General features: G+C 43.1%; 1 protein-coding gene across 1 annotated transcript; it reads right to left on the reverse strand.

Moving 5' to 3' along the window:
• Nucleotides 1-11,803: 11,803 nt before the first annotated feature.
• Nucleotides 11,804-16,651, reverse strand: LOC128462173 (GMP reductase 1-like). The gene is made up of 8 exons (XM_053447472.1): nucleotides 16,517-16,651; nucleotides 16,067-16,186; nucleotides 13,467-13,550; nucleotides 13,214-13,387; nucleotides 13,057-13,138; nucleotides 12,465-12,596; nucleotides 12,101-12,260; nucleotides 11,804-11,984 (listed from the first exon to the last, which is right to left on the reverse strand). The coding sequence occupies exons 1-8, from the start codon at nucleotides 16,649-16,651 to the stop codon at nucleotides 11,804-11,806; spliced, it is 1,068 nt and encodes a 355-aa protein (XP_053303447.1).

Below are 16,651 nucleotides of genomic sequence, written 5' to 3' on the forward strand. Positions count from 1 at the left end.
GGAGGAGTCGCCCTCTCCTGAGGAGGAGCCGGCGGCATCTTCACCCGGAGCAGTCGAGACTAAGGAGGGTGAGAGCGAGGCGGCGGCATCTTCACTTGCAGGCGATGCAGAGCCCACAGAGAACGGAGAGCAGAAGGCCGATTACGAAGCCGGGGAGGAGAAGGAAGGAAAGGCCACAGAGAAGAAAGAGTGAGTCTCAACCAGAGAAGGAGTTTGTCAACTCTGAACGCTGCGATATTTCACTTTTATCTGTTTATATTATCCTCACCTCTGCTGGATAACTGCAGACTGCTCCTCCTGGCCGCAGTGTTGCATTTCCACAAGATTACATTACATTACATCTCATTTCATTACATTACATCACATTACATTACATTATATTACATTACATTTCATTTAGCTGACACTTTTATCCAAAGTGACTTACAATAAGTGCTTTCAACCTCGAGGGTACAACAAGAATCAAGAAAGTACCATTTCTTCAAAAATAAAGCAAAACTACAAAGTGCTATAAGTAAGTGCCATTTAAGTGCTACTAAATTGTTAGTTTCAAATTGTATTCAAGGTATAGTTGAGGTATGTTTTTAGTTTGCAGCGGAAGATGTATAAACTTTCTGATGTCCGGATGTCGATGGGGAGCTCATTCCACCATTTAGGAGCCAGGACAGCAAACAGTCGTGATTTGGATATGTGACCTTTCACCGCCACACTCATCCCCCTCTTTACGTAGCTGTCAGACAGATGTACCAGTCTCTTGCAGGAGACCAGGAGGAGGAGACCACGATGGCATCAAGAAACTGTTACCAGTTCAGTCCGCATCTGAAAACTCAAAGAGCAGCATTGGCTGTGATGGATTGTTCTGTACATTTCAGAATAAGGCTCAGATTATATTTTGGCTTCCGTACAAAAATAAATCATCTGAATTCCAGAAAAAATCAGTTTACCTGTAGAAGATTAAGTTTTGGATGGTTTTACTTTTAAAACAGCTTTTTATTGTCAACGTAACACAGAGTGGAGTCAAATCCTATATTTTTACAGTGCTCTCTGGGAAGGCTCCACCCTCAACCCTTCTTTGGCTCATCGACGAGCCAAAGAAGGGTTGCGCCTGTACCAGGTGCACTCTCTCTATCACAAATGAGTGGGAATGTAATATAATTAACTTCTTCCAGTTTTGCCATATGAGGCCCAGACGTCCTTGCACAACATGTTTTGGCACAGTGGGCTGCAGGAGAGGCCAGATCCCGGTCGTTAGCCAACGAGCACCCACAGATCCAGGGGTCTCATTTATAACCTCTGCGTACGCACAACATGGGGCCTGAAACGTGCGTGCGCCACTTCTCACACAAACGTTGGGATTTATAAAAACAAACTTGACGGGACAAATGTTGTATGTCCACGCAAACTCTGACCCATGGGTACAAATGTTTTGGAAAGTGGCGACGCAGACTTGAGTTGGTGAACTGAAGCAGATTATTGATCCAATTCATCAATAACATTGAAACCAACAGCTGAGTTTTGCTCGCGGGACATATTATATGTCCCCCCCATAGAATAACAAAGTGCTGCTCACTGCTCACAGATGCACTGTATGAATGTATGGGTGAATGTAAAACTGTACTGTAAAGCTCTTTGAGTGGCCATCAAGACTAGAAAAGCGCTATATAAATATAAAACCATTTACTAACCTTTTTAATACAAAAATATACAAAACAACTTACAGCAAATTATGCTCAGATTCCATTAAACAGCGGCGTTATGGAGCCGAGTCATTAATAGGGTTTAATAATATCTTCTTACACTGTACGTGTATCATCAAATCTCTGTAGTGAATGGGACTGTGCCTTCAAGCGCAAAGGAGATCACTTACAATAAATAAATAAACTTTCCAAATAATATCCCAGAGTGGAGGTGAGGATCCACAGATGTGAGGGAATCGGTCCGATACTCTAAATAAATAAATACTGCCGTGACAGTAGTGCGGGGTTCTGATGTGTGATGTGTGCACGTGAATGGAAGGACGGGGAGGAAACGAGGGTTTAGCGATGTCTGATCAGCTGATATAGATTCTATTGATATGTGATCTGTGATCTTTTTTTTCTTCAGGCTCCGTTCTTTCTCTCGTCTTCACTCTCACACATTGTGTTATCCACAACAGCAGCAGAGTATCAGTGTATTTTCTTTATTAGTGACATCACTGCTGTCCCATGAGTCGCTCTTCACCTCCACCTCACGAAACAAACACCTCGATGTCAGTGTCAGAAAGTTTCGCTTCCTCTTCTCATCGCTTGACACTGTGACGCCGTCAGGACTCACGGTGGTCACCCATTGGTCAGCAGCATCATTTAATATTCGAGCTGTGCTTTGCATTGACCATTTATGGTTGAAAGTGGGCGTGTGGAGGGCGGATTTGGAGGCAGATCCACGTACGAACTTTTCCAGGTGGACTGTGATTTATAAAGCGAACATTGCGTTCAGGTGTGAGTGCACACGGTTTTACAAATCAGAATTTTCTTTTGCTCATGAGTCCAAGGGCTGGGTGATATATCAAGAATTATCATGATAAACGTCACATCAGCTTTTTTTCAAGTTTATAGGCAGATTTTTGCTCCTTAATGAGGTCTATGTTATTAAAGTCATTTTCCTATGTAGGAAAAGGACTCTATGTCATTAAAGTCTTTTTCCTTTGTTGAACCGTACTTGTAAAGGCAAAAATCTGCATTTAAACTTAAAGGCAAAAATCTGCTATTAAAGGTGAGAAGACAAGGTGCTCCAGTAGTAACTAACAAACCATCACTCTCCTCACTATCTTCCCAGTAGTCAGGCGAGAAGATTGATTAGACAGTGTCACTCTGAACCTCTCCTCACATCCAACCAGATTGCTACAGGCACTCGACCGACCCATATTCAGGTAATTTACCCAACTGTAAATTACCTCCTGCTTCTGTTCTTTCACCATCATCATCATATCAGCAAACTGATATGATGATGCAAAATCTCACAAAGCAACATGCCTTGTAAGAAGTATCCAAATATGATATTTTCCAACATTCTATGTTTAATTACACCTAATATTGATTGGTTCCTTCCAATCAAGAGAGCAAGACTAACCAGAGCTGAGTCAGTGTATTCACTCATACAGGAAGTCTTGTTTTAAACCTGTTGTGTTTGTCACTTATTGACAATTTGGAATTCTAAACATTGTCCAAGGGCTGGGTGATATATCAAGAATTATCATGATAAATGTCACATCAGCTTTTTTTTTCAAGTTTATAGGCAGATTTCTGCTCCTGAGTGATGTCTATGTCATTAAAGTCATTTTCCTATGTAGGAAAAGGACTCTATGTCATTAGAGTCCTTTTCCTTTGTTGAACCGTACTTGTAAAGGCAAAAATCTGCATTTAAACTTAAAGGCAAAAATCTGCTATTAAAGGTGAGAAGACAAGGTGCTCCAGTAGTAACTAACAAACCATCACTCTCCTCACTATCTTCCCAGTAGTCAGTCGAGAAGATTGATTAGACAGTGTCACTCTGAACCTCTCCTCACATCCAACCAGATTGCTACAGGCCCTCGACCGACCCATATTTAGGTAATTTACCCAATTGTAAATTCCCTCCTGCTTCTGTTCTTTCACCATCATCATCATATCAGTTTGCTGATATAATGATGCAAAATCTCACAAAGCAACATGCCTAGTAAGAAGTATCCAAATATGATATTTTCCAACATTCTATGTTTAATTACATCTAATATTGATTGGTTCCTTCCAATCAAGAGAGCAAGACTAACCAGACCTGAGTCACTGTATTCACTCATACAGGAAGTCTTGTTTTAAACCTGTTGTGTTTGTCACTTATTGACAATTTGGAATTCTAAACATTGTCCAAGGGCTGAGTGATATATCAAGAATTATCATGATAAATGTCACATCAGCTTTTTTTTAAAGTTTATAGGCAGATTTCTGCTCCTGAGTTATGTCTATGTCATTAAAGTCATTTTCCTATGTAGGAAAAGGACTCTATGTCATTAGAGTCCTTTTCCTTTGTTGAACCGTACTTGTAAAGGCAAAAATCTGCATTTAAACTTAAAGGCAAAAATCTGCTATTAAAGGTGAGAAGACAAGCTGCTCCAGTAGTAACTAACAAACCATCACTCTCCTCCCTATCTTCCCAGTAGTCAAGCGAGAAGATTGATTAGACTTATACAGCATCTTTTTGTCAAATAAAGTGACCACCAACAAGAAAGATCATCATGAGCCAGGTAAGACCAGATATACACAAACTGAAATCCACAAAGCAGTGGGCATATATAGAAATTACATATACAGACTTTTCTGATAATTAATGTCAGTCTACTCGATTGAAGATTGGTGAGTGGTTTATTTCATTTGCACAATTGTAAAGAGTCCAACCTTCAAATTCTTCAAAATAAGATGGAATGTACCACAGAGATTTATTTCACCGATCTGATTGATGACCAGGAACATCATACTGGATATTCTGGTCATATTCTGTTTAATAAATAGATATTCATTAAATATCTATTTAATTGAAGTCATTAAAATATTCCTCTGTGATTGACTGATTCCTCTGTTTATGCTAAAATGTATATAGCACTGTGTGATAAAACCCATTCATGCTCATAAATTCTCTGATCTGTCAAAGATAAAGATCAAAGAAATCTGTTTAACACTACATAATCTGTCTGATTCAGGTTTGAAGTCATTGTGGTTCTGTACATTTTTTTTCAGAGAAACCTTCAGCGTGTAGTGTACTCCAGGGCCAAGAGACAGCCAGGTCAGTTCTGCAGTCTAAATCCTCTTTAAGGCTTAGAATCACATCGGCACAGCTATAGTGACTCAAGAAGCCAGGCTGTAGACCTCCTGTCCGTATAGACTGCAGAGATGCTCTAGTACCCAACAGCAGACATGGAAGCCCCCTCACTCCCTCCCATCTGCTAGCTGAGCTATAATATTTCATCTTGTCACGCAGCATGCCACAGAAATGTCACTCTGTCTGCCACTTTCACAGCCGCTTGACTCCACTGTATATTTCCTGTGAACTAATCTTAAACCTGTATTTCCTTTTTGTTTGTTGTTTTGTTTTTTTGTGTGGGTGTGTCTCCACAGATCTTAAGGATCCGTACGCAGAGGGAGAGGGGACCTCGAACACCATCGACCGCAGCAAGATGCCAAAGTTCTCCAAGGTGAGACGAACTGTCAGAGGCTTCGACGCAGATCTTACCATTCTACCTTTTTCTTACCTTCCATTCTGATTCTGGTTCTGTGAGGATTGTACAAATGCACTGCATACAGGAGACGTGAAGCTGCTATCTACTTTCTGTACATAGTTGATTTGCTCATATTTCTACATTGGAATCACAAAACAATGACAAACAATTACAACGATTGCACGCCCTCAACTCAATTCAACAATATACATTATGATTTGTATAATGAGTTTAATATTGTGAAAATGCATCAAAACAAGAGAAGTTGAATATAGTAGATTTTGTGAAGTCAGCAGTGACCTCTGAGCAGAAACTGAGCACAGTCAATGTGAAACGCTGTGAGGCTCATTTCTTGTGCCTGATGGTCTGTGCTGAATCTGGAGGCTGTTTTGAAAACTCAGTCTCGTTGGAACATCGAAGCTTAGTTCTCCCTCTGCTGGACATTTTGAGAACACGGAAGAGTAGAAATCTTTACCTGTAGATTTCAGGCTAAACTTTCAGACTTTTCCTTTCATATTTTCTACTATTGTCATCTGTAGTTTTTATTGCTGGAAATGTGACAAGTGATCATAATCACTTCTCTTTCTGCAGCCTAAAATGGACAAGAACACCTGCAGTGGAGGAGACGAGGACAGTGACTCAGGTGAGGTCACACCACATGACTTTTGAAGCTGTCGGTTCACTGTGCAGTTCACACTACATGACCTGCTGTCTTGTAGCTGTTTGGAGTTTTTGATGACAGGGTGTCACACACTTCACAATGTTTCGACTGTTCCGCTCTGTTTAGCTGTCGTTGTCGATGGTTCATCTAAGATATTAAGCCTGTTAGAAATCTGGGAGTCTGATAGTCTTTCATATCTATTACATTTTACGAGAATTTCCTTCAGTATATTCTCAAAAAGGTTTTAATTTAAACTGATGAAACCCTGATATTAAACAGTAACTTACAGCATATCCTGTATATGGAGTCAGGTGAAGCATCTTCCTCTAAATGACTGAACCATGACTCTGATCATCCACAATCGTTATTTTTCACTTATCTCTCTTGTAACGTTTCATCTCTGGAACAGAACTATCACTCACAGCGTGCCACAACCGCTTCTCATTGCTGCAGTCCAGCCCCTCACCCCCATCCTCCACCACTCGGAAAAGGTATGAGATGACAAAGCTGTCTGATTTTAAGGATCCTGTTGGTGTTAGGTTTCTCTGAAACATGAGGAGAGTGTTTCTGTGATTCTGATATTTATCTCTCCTGTTAGCAGGATATTTATGACTCTGATTAACTAGTTTCCATTGACTTAAAAATAAATTAGTTTTGTTATTAGGGTTTTGTTTCACTTCTGTTTAGGTGAGTGATAATAATTTGCAGTAGGTTCCAAATTGGGTGAAAAGCTTGATATTCACAGTTTCTCATTTATACTGACATCCTTCCTGACTCTTTGTTTATTCGTCGTAGCAGCACAGCCAAAAAGCGCAGAAAGCGCAGAAAGCGCAGCGACAAGTTGCAGAGCTCTTCCCCGGCATCGTCTATGTTTGGTCCATTCACCAGGGGAAACAGTTCAGAGGAGCTGCTGGAGAGTCCAACTCCACAGAGTGTCAAAGACGACCAACCTGAGCCGGAGCTCAGCAGCAGCGACCCAGAGCCTGGTGAGACGCACGTCACTGCCCAACACCGGACAGACAGGACGATAATACTGACACATTCACTCTCTGCTGATTGAATTCTGAAGACATGTATTCATCTGTACTTTTCCGTCTTCCAGATGATGTGCCAAAAGTGCAGCCAGTTGGTGAGATGTCTTCCTCACCTGGGTTTGTGCAGCCTGAAGCCCCCGTGGAGAGACCGGAAGCTCAGCCCACTCCTCCTGCAATTGAACCGGAGCTTCCCCTCCCCGCCAGTCATAGCAGTACAGGCAGAGAGCGCAGAAAGCGCAGAAAGCGCAGCGACAAGCTGCAGAGCTCTTCCCCGGCATCGTCTATGCCTGGTCCATTCACCAGGGGAAACAGTTCAGAGGAGCTGCTGGAGAGTCCAACTCCACAGAGTGTCAAAGACGACCAACCTGAGCCGGAGCTCAGCAGCAGCGTCCCAGAGCCTGGTGAGACGCACGTCACTGCCCAACACCATACAGACAGGACGATAATACTGACACATTCACTCTCTGCTGATTGAATTCTGAAGACATGTATTCATCTGTACTTTTCCGTCTTCCAGATGATGTGCCAAAAGTGCAGCCAGTTGGTGAGATGTCTTCCTCACCTGGGTTTGTGCAGCCTGAAGCCCCCGTGGAGAGACCGGAAGCTCAGCCAACTCCTCCTGCAATTGAACCGGAGCTTCCCCTCCCCGCCAGTCATAGCAGTACAGGCAGAGAGCGCAGAAAGCGCAGAAAGCGCAGCGACAAGCTGCAGAGCTCTTCCCCGGCATCGTCTATGCCTGGTCCATTCACCAGGGGAAACAGTTCAGAGGAGCTGCTGGAGAGTCCAACTCCACAGAGTGTCAAAGACGACCAACCTGAGCCGGAGCTCAGCAGCGTCCCAGAGTCTGGTGAGACGCAGCTCACTGCCCAACACCATACAGACAGGACGATAATACTGACACATTCACTCTCTGCCATTCATCACACTGTTGTGACTGTGGTTGTTTATTTCTCATGTTAAAGGAGATATGACCAGTTAAAGTCAGAGAACCCCTAAATAATAAACTTGTAAAGCCCATATCTCCATTAATTAGGAGGCTTGTTGAACTTGAAACTGTCACAGTAACAACATGTCACAGCTTGTAAACAGATTCATATATTTTTATTACATTACTTATATGTGAAGAACTGTTAAGTGTAGTTTGTGATACAAATATTACCTTTTGCTGATTGAATTCTTTCAGATGATGCGCCAAGACTGCCAGTTGGTGAGAGGTCACAGAAACTCCCGTGTCTTCAGTCAGACGCCTCCAGCTCTGAGGCGACTCTGTCTCAAGGAAGCTGGTCTCCCAGGGAGCTGAGACACCAGATGTTGAGACTCCTGCTGGAGGACATGGCCAGTGACGAGGATATCTTCAACTGTGTGAAGGTACGAAAAGTGACATCAACCAGTCTCTGCGAGTTAGTGGTAAAAATCCTGAAGGGCAGACGGAGTGGGGCTGAGTTACACCTCATTGTAAAGTAACAGAATATACTTATATTTCGGACCTTGAGGCTGATATTGGTCCACCACTGTTGATAAGATCTCATCAATACAATTCCTGGATCCACCTGTGCTCCAAAATGTTACGGTTTCCCCCCTGGGTCACACAAACGTTCATGGAAATCACTTCAGTAGTTTTGGATGAATCCTGCTGACAAACTAACAAAACAAATGAAAACATACTCCTCCTCACCTCCTCTGTTCTCTGTTTCTCAGGAGAAGCTGGAGAGAACTCAGAAGAGCTCGTCTCCCTACCTGAGGGAGTTGATGACGGCTGTGTGCAAGGCAGCAGTGAAGGGTAAGCTCTCCACCATCCGGAGCAGACACTCCTCTGCTCTGCTCCAATCGCACACCGCTGATTACAATATGTACTCTCTGCCGAGCAAATGAATTTACTCTGCCTCCTGCTTCACTGTGCAGGAAACACCAACTGTCGAGTGCACGCGGCCCTCCTTCAGAAGAGAGTGCCTGTAACACTCGAGTACCGTTACTCAGAGAGGGAGCAACAGATGCAAGCTCTTCGGGAACTTCAGGCGCTGATCGTCGCCCTCGATCAGCCTCCGGGTAAGTTCTGCATCAGAGTTCACTCCAAATGAAACTCACACATGATCCTTTTTCTTCTTTTCTTAAGAATAAACTGTGCAACAAGTTCTCAGTTGTGATCAAACCAGTGTAACAGATCACTCTCACTACAAGGTCCATTTAGTAGCTTCTCTGGAGCTTTGCTTCTTGTCACATGATTCTCATCAGCAGAAGAACTTCGCCTTGTTATATGGAATTGTAGATTTTCAGATTTCCGTTTATTTTTTAAGCACTTTAAGGACATGTGGAACAATTTGGTTTAAACTTTGAATCTCAAATTTGTTCTCCACTGACATTAACTTCATTTGGTAATTTGAGGAACATCACTCCGACTCCAATTCCCTTTTGCAAAACACAATGCCGTCTTCAGTAATTTCTAAACCATCACATTTAATGTTTCCTATCTAGATACAAATCTCATTAATTGAATTGATAAGATTAGGAATTGGTCTCACTTCACAGAGCATGGGATTTATTTCTGTTTCATCACAGCTGAAACAATAACTGACATGTATTTGTTCTCCAGACCTCCTCCGGATTTTCTTCCATTGCATGTATGACAAGGACGTCAGTTCCAAGGGCGCGTTCTGCAAGTCGGGGACGAGCAATGACCTGGCCGATCAGCTGGGTAATGGCGTGGCCCTCAAGACCGTCACGGCCTTCTTCACCTGGCTGCGGGAGGCAGAGTCCCAAGATGATTGAAGAGAGGAGAACCCCCGGGGGACAGGGCGTAGCAGAACTACGTCCTTACAGCAGGACGACAAGTTTACGTCTGGAATTTTTTCTTCCTATTTTTTCTTTTTTCTTCCTTTTCTTTTGAAAAACATAAACAAAGACAATAAAAAGTATTTAAAAAAAGCTCGTCCTCATGATTTGTTCCTTCCATGGTTTGGTGCTTATAGGGGATATGACTCAGTTTGTCTGTGTGTGACGAACTGAGACAGTTGTGTTGTGTTGGAAGTTGCCGTAGCATCGTCAGAAGACCTGTGTGATCAGACCAGGAGAAGCAGCTGAGCGAAGAGCTGCCTTCTCTTCAGGATCAACGACACAGGTTCCACTCGTTTGGTCTGTTAAGTTGTCGAAGCCCAAACAGTCAAACAGCACTGTGTCGTTGAAAGTGTCTCAGCAGCTTGTCGCCTCATATATTTCTTATTTGTACCATCTTTTGTATGTGTGTATCTAGGTTGTGTGTTTATGAAGCTATGACATGTTGGAGTGTTGTCCGGCATAATGTGGTCACGTGACCACCAGATCGCCCAAAACACACCCACTGTGAACATGGATACCGGAGACTTATTGGTTGACTGGTGATTCAATTACTTGACAATGATTTAGTTTATGTCCAAGCAATAAATTTGCATTGATAAATATGACTGTATATAATTGTTTAACAGGTATTTTCCAGAACTGAAGATTAGACCCAAAACCCTGAAATATTAACTTTACAATTAAATATGCAAATGTTGTACAAATGTTTTTTTATTGCTACTGTTGCTTTTCCTCAGTGAAGGTTAAACGCTCATGCTTCAGGATATGAGTTCTCTGTCAGTGTGTGTCTGTGCGTGTGTGTTCTTAAGGGGTTTGCTTTTTTTACTCTTGAAACAAGTCACTTGTGTTTACAGATACAAAACGGTTGTCTACCACTGCTGATCAGAAGAAGTTTTTTTGTTGTGTCTCATTAGACAGAGGTAAACAGATGTTTGTTCCACTTTATTTCCCATGAAGGTTTTTACTGAGGTCGTTTATCTATATTCACAAATATTGATTCAGTTCATGTTTGTCATGATTTTAATTTGTCAAATTGCTTCAATTGTTTCTCTGTGACAAGAAGTTAAACACTCACTGAACCTCAGGCACAGTAGTATTAGTAACCAACCAGTTTCAGTTGAGTTAGTTATAGTTAGATAGTTAAATAATTCAAACTTAGCAAGTTAACAAGCTGTCAAAACAACCAACATGTTTAAACTCCAAGAAAACTGTCGGTTTGACTCAGATGTGACTCTATAGCCGCATAAACCATCTGAAATATACTGAATGTGTGAAACAGTTGCTCATCTTCAGGTTCCTCTGACTCAGATGAATCATCCCGACACAAGCATGCAGACATAAAAAGACACATAAAGAAAGTCGAATGTGGTGGTGAAAATGATTTGCAGAGCTCGGAGAAGCTCCGAGTAATGATCAACACGAGAGGTGAAATCAGCAGAGTGCTCTGCATGCACTTTATTGCGACAGGATGTTTTCTCCAGTGACAATTAAAGGGCGGCGTTTCTGGGATCTTGCACACATTGATTGAAACATTCCTTCCAACCGAACGGTCTCTGGAGACGTATCAGACTCCTGCTGCCGAGTGTGTTTACATGCAAAGTGTTAGCTCCCATCCTTGATATGCTGTTACTGTAGAAATGCTCAGGGTAAACGAGTCTTTAGAAAGATATCAGAAGTACACATGCCTCAGTGGAGGGTTTCATGTCCCTAGGCTGTTATAACTGAAACATGACATTTGAACATGACCCATTCAGAAATGAAATCAATAGCACATTATGTCTGTAAGCATGTAAACACACTCGCTGTAGGTTTAAGGGAGGTGATGCCTCTGGGAGAAAGTTTCAAGTCAACCTGCAGGAAAATAACATTCATGACAGCAGATATCCTGAGTGACAGCGGTAAGGTCATTGTGTGTGTGTGTGTGTGTGTGTTTCTCCTCCTGAATGTTACACCACTGTCCTAATATTGCACATTTGAACTCTGCATAACACATGTACAATGCATATTACGCAGCCTTATATGTGTGTGTGTGTGTGTGTCTACAATCCGCTAAGTGAACATGTGGCTTGACTGTTGTGTGACACGGATGAAGGTGGTTCTCCTGCTGAGCTCTTTCAGCTTGGCGGCGCCCACGTAGGTGCAGGTGGAGCGCAGCCCCCCCAGCACATCACGGATGGTGTTCTCCACGTCTCCCCTGTACGGCACCTCCACCGTCCTCCCCTCAGATGCCCTGAAGGAAAAGGAGGGAGACACACACACAGAACTCAGGCCCAGTGAGTACAAGTCTTTGTTGAATCATCAGGATGAATCAGAAACTCGCAGCATCTCCAGACACCAGTGTCTCACCTGTACTCAGCGACCCCGCCCACGTACTTCTTCATGGCCGTGTCGGAGCTCATGCCGTAGAAGAGTTTGTACTTCTTGCCATTCTTCTCGATGACCTCCCCGTTGCACTGGTCGTGGCCGGCGAGCATTCCCCCCATCATCACAAAGTCGGCCCCGGCCCCTGAGGAGCGGAGGCATAGATAAACATATTCTCTTAAAAGCTGAGGCTCTTATATTGATCTAATCTATGGATCAGGTTAATATTAGTTTATTATTACACTATCTTTACCTGACTTGAACATAGTTGATATTTTTGACAGGTGACTGATGCCCACCAGCAGAATAAGAAGCTTTAAGTATAGTGTACTTATTATATATACTCTACAATAATACTTGGTTTTTGTACTTACAGAGATGATGTGTCCTTTCAGTCCATGGGCTGAGTCTGCACACTCTATGACAGCACTGAGCTGTGGGTAACCCACTCCGGTCTTGATCCTCGTCGTGCACACAGAACCTGCAACACACACATTGGAAAAGTCAATCTTCAGACCACTATATATTATAATAATAATAATATGTACTTCACGTACAGCACCTCATAATCAAACCAGTGCTCCAGTCTCTCTGTAGCAACCTGAGAGCTGTACCTCTCACCCTGAGAGTGGAGCATGGACTCAGTGACTCTATAATGCGTATATATGCTAAATGTGCTGTAAGAAGCACCTGGAGACTATAAATTAAAAAGAGAAAACACCAGGAGGGGCAGCACTAAGTGAGGAGGTTACCGGTCCGAATCCCAGTTTGGGCCTTTTTGTGTGGAGTTTGCCTGTTGTCCCAGTGTCTACATTGGTTTTCTCCGGGTTGCTCCCAGATTGGGGTCAAACTGTTGGACACTCTAGATTGACCCTAGGTGTGTGTGTGTGTGTGTTTTTCTGTGTGGACCCACTCCTCAGACTATGATCAGATGCACCCACCTGGCCCGATGCCCACTTTGATGATGTCGGCCCCGGAGAGGATGAGCTCCTCCACCATCTCCCCTGTTACCACGTTACCGGCCTGCAGAGGCACAGAGGACGTTACAGTTCAGCACGCAGCTCTAACCGGACACACAACCGCCGGCCTCTCTCTTACCATGATGGTGTGTTTGGGGAACTTCCCTCTGACCGTCTTCACAAACTCCACAAAGTACTCGGAGTAGCCGTTGGCCACGTCCAGACAGATGTACTTGAGGGTGGGGACGGCTTCCACGATGGCACACAGCTTCTCCAGGTCTATGTTGCTGCTGCCGGAGCTGGCCGCTAAATGCTGTGAGGAAGAGTGGAAAAGATCTGTATAAATGAAATGTGCACTCTCAGGTTCCTGTAGAGACGTGGGCGACTCTCACCTCCATGCATTCTGGATGAGCAGCAGCAAAGTTCTTCCATTCCTCTACGGAGTAGTGTTTGTGAATGGTTGTGAAGAGGGTGTGCTGCAGAGAGACAGAGAATATACAATATTAAATACAGTAGAAATCCCCCCTGTATGTTGAAATAAAGTGGATTCACTTGGTCTGATGTTTTCGATCACATCTTTATAAAACACCTCATAAGCTTCACACTACAAACCCTATGGGGGGGAATGTTTTCTGAGAGAAGATCCCAGATTCATTCACTAGACTGGCACTCAGTAGAGCTCAACAGAGCCGTATAGGTTCATCTCTGATCCATGCAGCTTCCTTCTAGTAAGTTGTGTGGTTATTGGTCCAGTAGTTTATTACATAAACCTATTGACTGACCAATCAGAGATGAAAACATAACCTCCTTGGCAGAGGTAATACAACCTCCACCCATTTATCAAGGAAATGTCACCAACATTAATAATTATTAGAAACACAACAGGAAATTAGTAGTATGAAATGTTTCAAGAATATCTAAATAGTTGATGGGTAATTTTCTGTTGGTCGACCTATCAATTCATTTATTAAAAGCTAATTTCCCCCTCCTACTTAGTCAATAGGGTTTTTATATCGTGTTTTATTTGCAATGTATAAAGTGGTTTATTTTTGTTGTGCTGGTTGTACATCAAATTGCACTTGAAGGATATTAAAGATTTTCTTTCATGGACAACTTTAGTTAATCACAAGCTGCACAAACAAAGCAGGAGCAGCAGAGGAACCCAGCAGCCAGCAGGGGGCAGCCTCAGGACATCACAGCAGACTGTGATTCTTGTAAGGGGTCCGAACTGGGTTATTCTCTAACAATAGGTTTTTAAAGCATGTTAAATCATCAAGTATCTAAAATCCAATAATATAAAAGTATTTTTTAAGTAAGGCTGTCAAATATATGTATTAATAAAATATAAATATTTTCTCTGAAGTGTGTATCAAAAGCAGCATAAAATAACACGGACACGCACACGGTAATTTGTACATCTTGTTATTCTGATTAGTTCCTCATGGCAATCATCAGGCGGTGTGGCCTAGTAGATAGAGAATCAGTTCTTCAACCAGAGGGACCCGGGTTCGACAAAGTTCCACTCTTTGAAATGATCTCTTAAAATTGGCAGGATTTCTCCTATTAATTGCAAATTATCCTACACTATATAAATTTAAATTAATTAAATTTAAAAAAAGGAAAACATTTAATTTAATAAAAAAAACAAAAAAACAATGCGCAATTCCTGCGCATTGGGCTTCTGCGCAGGATGTGCGCAATGGACTTCTGCGCAGAAGGTGCGCAGTGGGCTTCTGCGCAGAAGGTGCGCAGTAGGCTTCTGCGCAGGATGTGCGCAATGGTCTTCTGCGCAGAAGGTGCACAGTAGGCTTCTGCGCAGAATGTGCACGCGCAGTTTCAAATTTTTTTTTTTTTTTTTCCCCATTTAATTTAATTTTAAAAAACATATATTTAATTTGATAAAAATCATAATTCTCCGCGCTGGTTCAGGGGTAAATGATGCTGGTCTTCACAGGTGACTGACCTTCGCAAGCCTGAAGCCGCCACCCCCCCACAGGAGATTATGTGCTTGTGTGTGTGGCCTCGGCGCTTCCTGGTTCTTCCCGGCACTACGCTGCCGGTGCGAACAGCCAAAGTATTTACCATGGGCGAAGAAAGGAGGCGGAGCGCTTTTCACAGCGCTTCTACCTCCGGTGCGTCCCCGGGGTTAGAGGATGATGGTGAGATGTTAATGTATTGTTTTACATTGCATGTGTCACGTCATGATGAATCAGTCTCCTATGTCTCTGTACCAGGAGCCGCCCCTGTCACTGGTTATCTTGGCTCGCTGTCTGGCCGGTGACCAGCCGTCCGGACCGCTCCGTGAATAAGCAGGAGGAGATGTTTCTCTACTTGAAATGCGGCCACTTTATTTCTCGGATCTACAGCAGGAGCAAGACTCGCATCACCTCTAGGTGGTCCGTCACTTCTCGTTATACACACTTTTAGCATCTTTTCCCACAATGCCCAGGTGCACTACGTCACACACTACAAACGTTCCTTAAAGGGGCAGGCCATACCTGCAACACAACAGCTCTCCGTCTCATACAGATGGAAAGAGAAAGCAGAGAGGGATTTTTACACACTGTCTGATAAAGATTCTGACAGTAAAGGCAAGGGGTAGTGATGGATAAGGTTTTCTTTAACAAGTTAAGTCTTTCATTCTCACTTTCCACCTTAAAACTATGAAATTAACTGAAATATGAACTAGTTCAGAATTTAAATGGTGAACTATGACCGTGAACTATTCATGTTTACTTGTATGAACTGAACTTTGAACTAGTTCATGAGAGGTGTGAACTTGCACAACACTGCCTACAACAGAGAACAAGCCTCATCCCACAAGTGAGCAGATGTTTTACTGCTGCTAGGACGAGGCTTCTAATTCATGTATTTCCCCCCGGCAGCATTCTGGTTTCTGCTTTGTGTGGAAGGGGACACGCTGACGAATGCAAAAAAAACAACAACAACACAATGATGCTGTTGTTTATTTTATTTCTACCCATTCACTCACTTGGCTGAGGACCTGCGCCATCTCAAACGTCCCTGTGGTGTCCATGTTGGCGGCGATGACAGGGATGCCGGTGTACGTCTGCTTGGAGTTGCGGAATGTGTAGGTCCTCTGAAGGTCCACCTGCAGGCGAAGAGAATAAAAAAAAAAAAAAAAATGTTATAAACCTTTTCTTCCTTCGCTTATCATGTATTCTCTTTTTTCAATGTGACTGATAGTCAGAGAGGTCCTGAACACAGGCATATCAGTCTCTCTCAGAACTTATTGAGCAAAGTGTTTATATAGTACTTTGAAGTATCCAGAAATTAGCTACTTGAAGCAAAACATGTGTGAATTATTATGTAAAAAGCGGAAGTATGCCCACACGTGTTCTTCCTCTAACTTCGAGTACTCCGTAGGATTCAAACTACAATTCTTTCACTTTTCCTCCGACTCTTGAGGTGAGTTCGTCACGCGCAGTCGTTTGTTGTTCGCCGGGCGCACAGATACACGGATCCGGTACCGGAGAACACGCAGGGGCCGCCGGGTGTCCGCTCCTTTCCGCCTCTCACGCTCACTCCAGCACCGGCGTGTGTTGTTCTCCTCCAT

The sequence above is a fragment of the Pleuronectes platessa genome, chromosome 18, assembly GCF_947347685.1.
Source record: "Pleuronectes platessa chromosome 18, fPlePla1.1, whole genome shotgun sequence".
In the NCBI taxonomy this organism is placed as follows: domain Eukaryota; kingdom Metazoa; phylum Chordata; class Actinopteri; order Pleuronectiformes; family Pleuronectidae; genus Pleuronectes; species Pleuronectes platessa.

Excerpts from the sequence above, each read along its gene's own strand:
- LOC128462173 (XM_053447472.1), bottom strand. The coding sequence starts at position 16,651 with ATGGAGGAGAACAACACACGCCGGTGCTGGAGTGAGCGTGAGAGGCGG. Across the intron at positions 13,551-16,066 it reads TGGCGCAGGTCCTCAGCCAA|CACACCCTCTTCACAACCAT; the intron begins GTGAGTGAATGG and ends GTCTCTCTGCAG. Across the intron at positions 13,139-13,213 it reads TCCCCAAACACACCATCATG|GCCGGTAACGTGGTAACAGG; the intron begins GTAAGAGAGAGG and ends GTGCCTCTGCAG.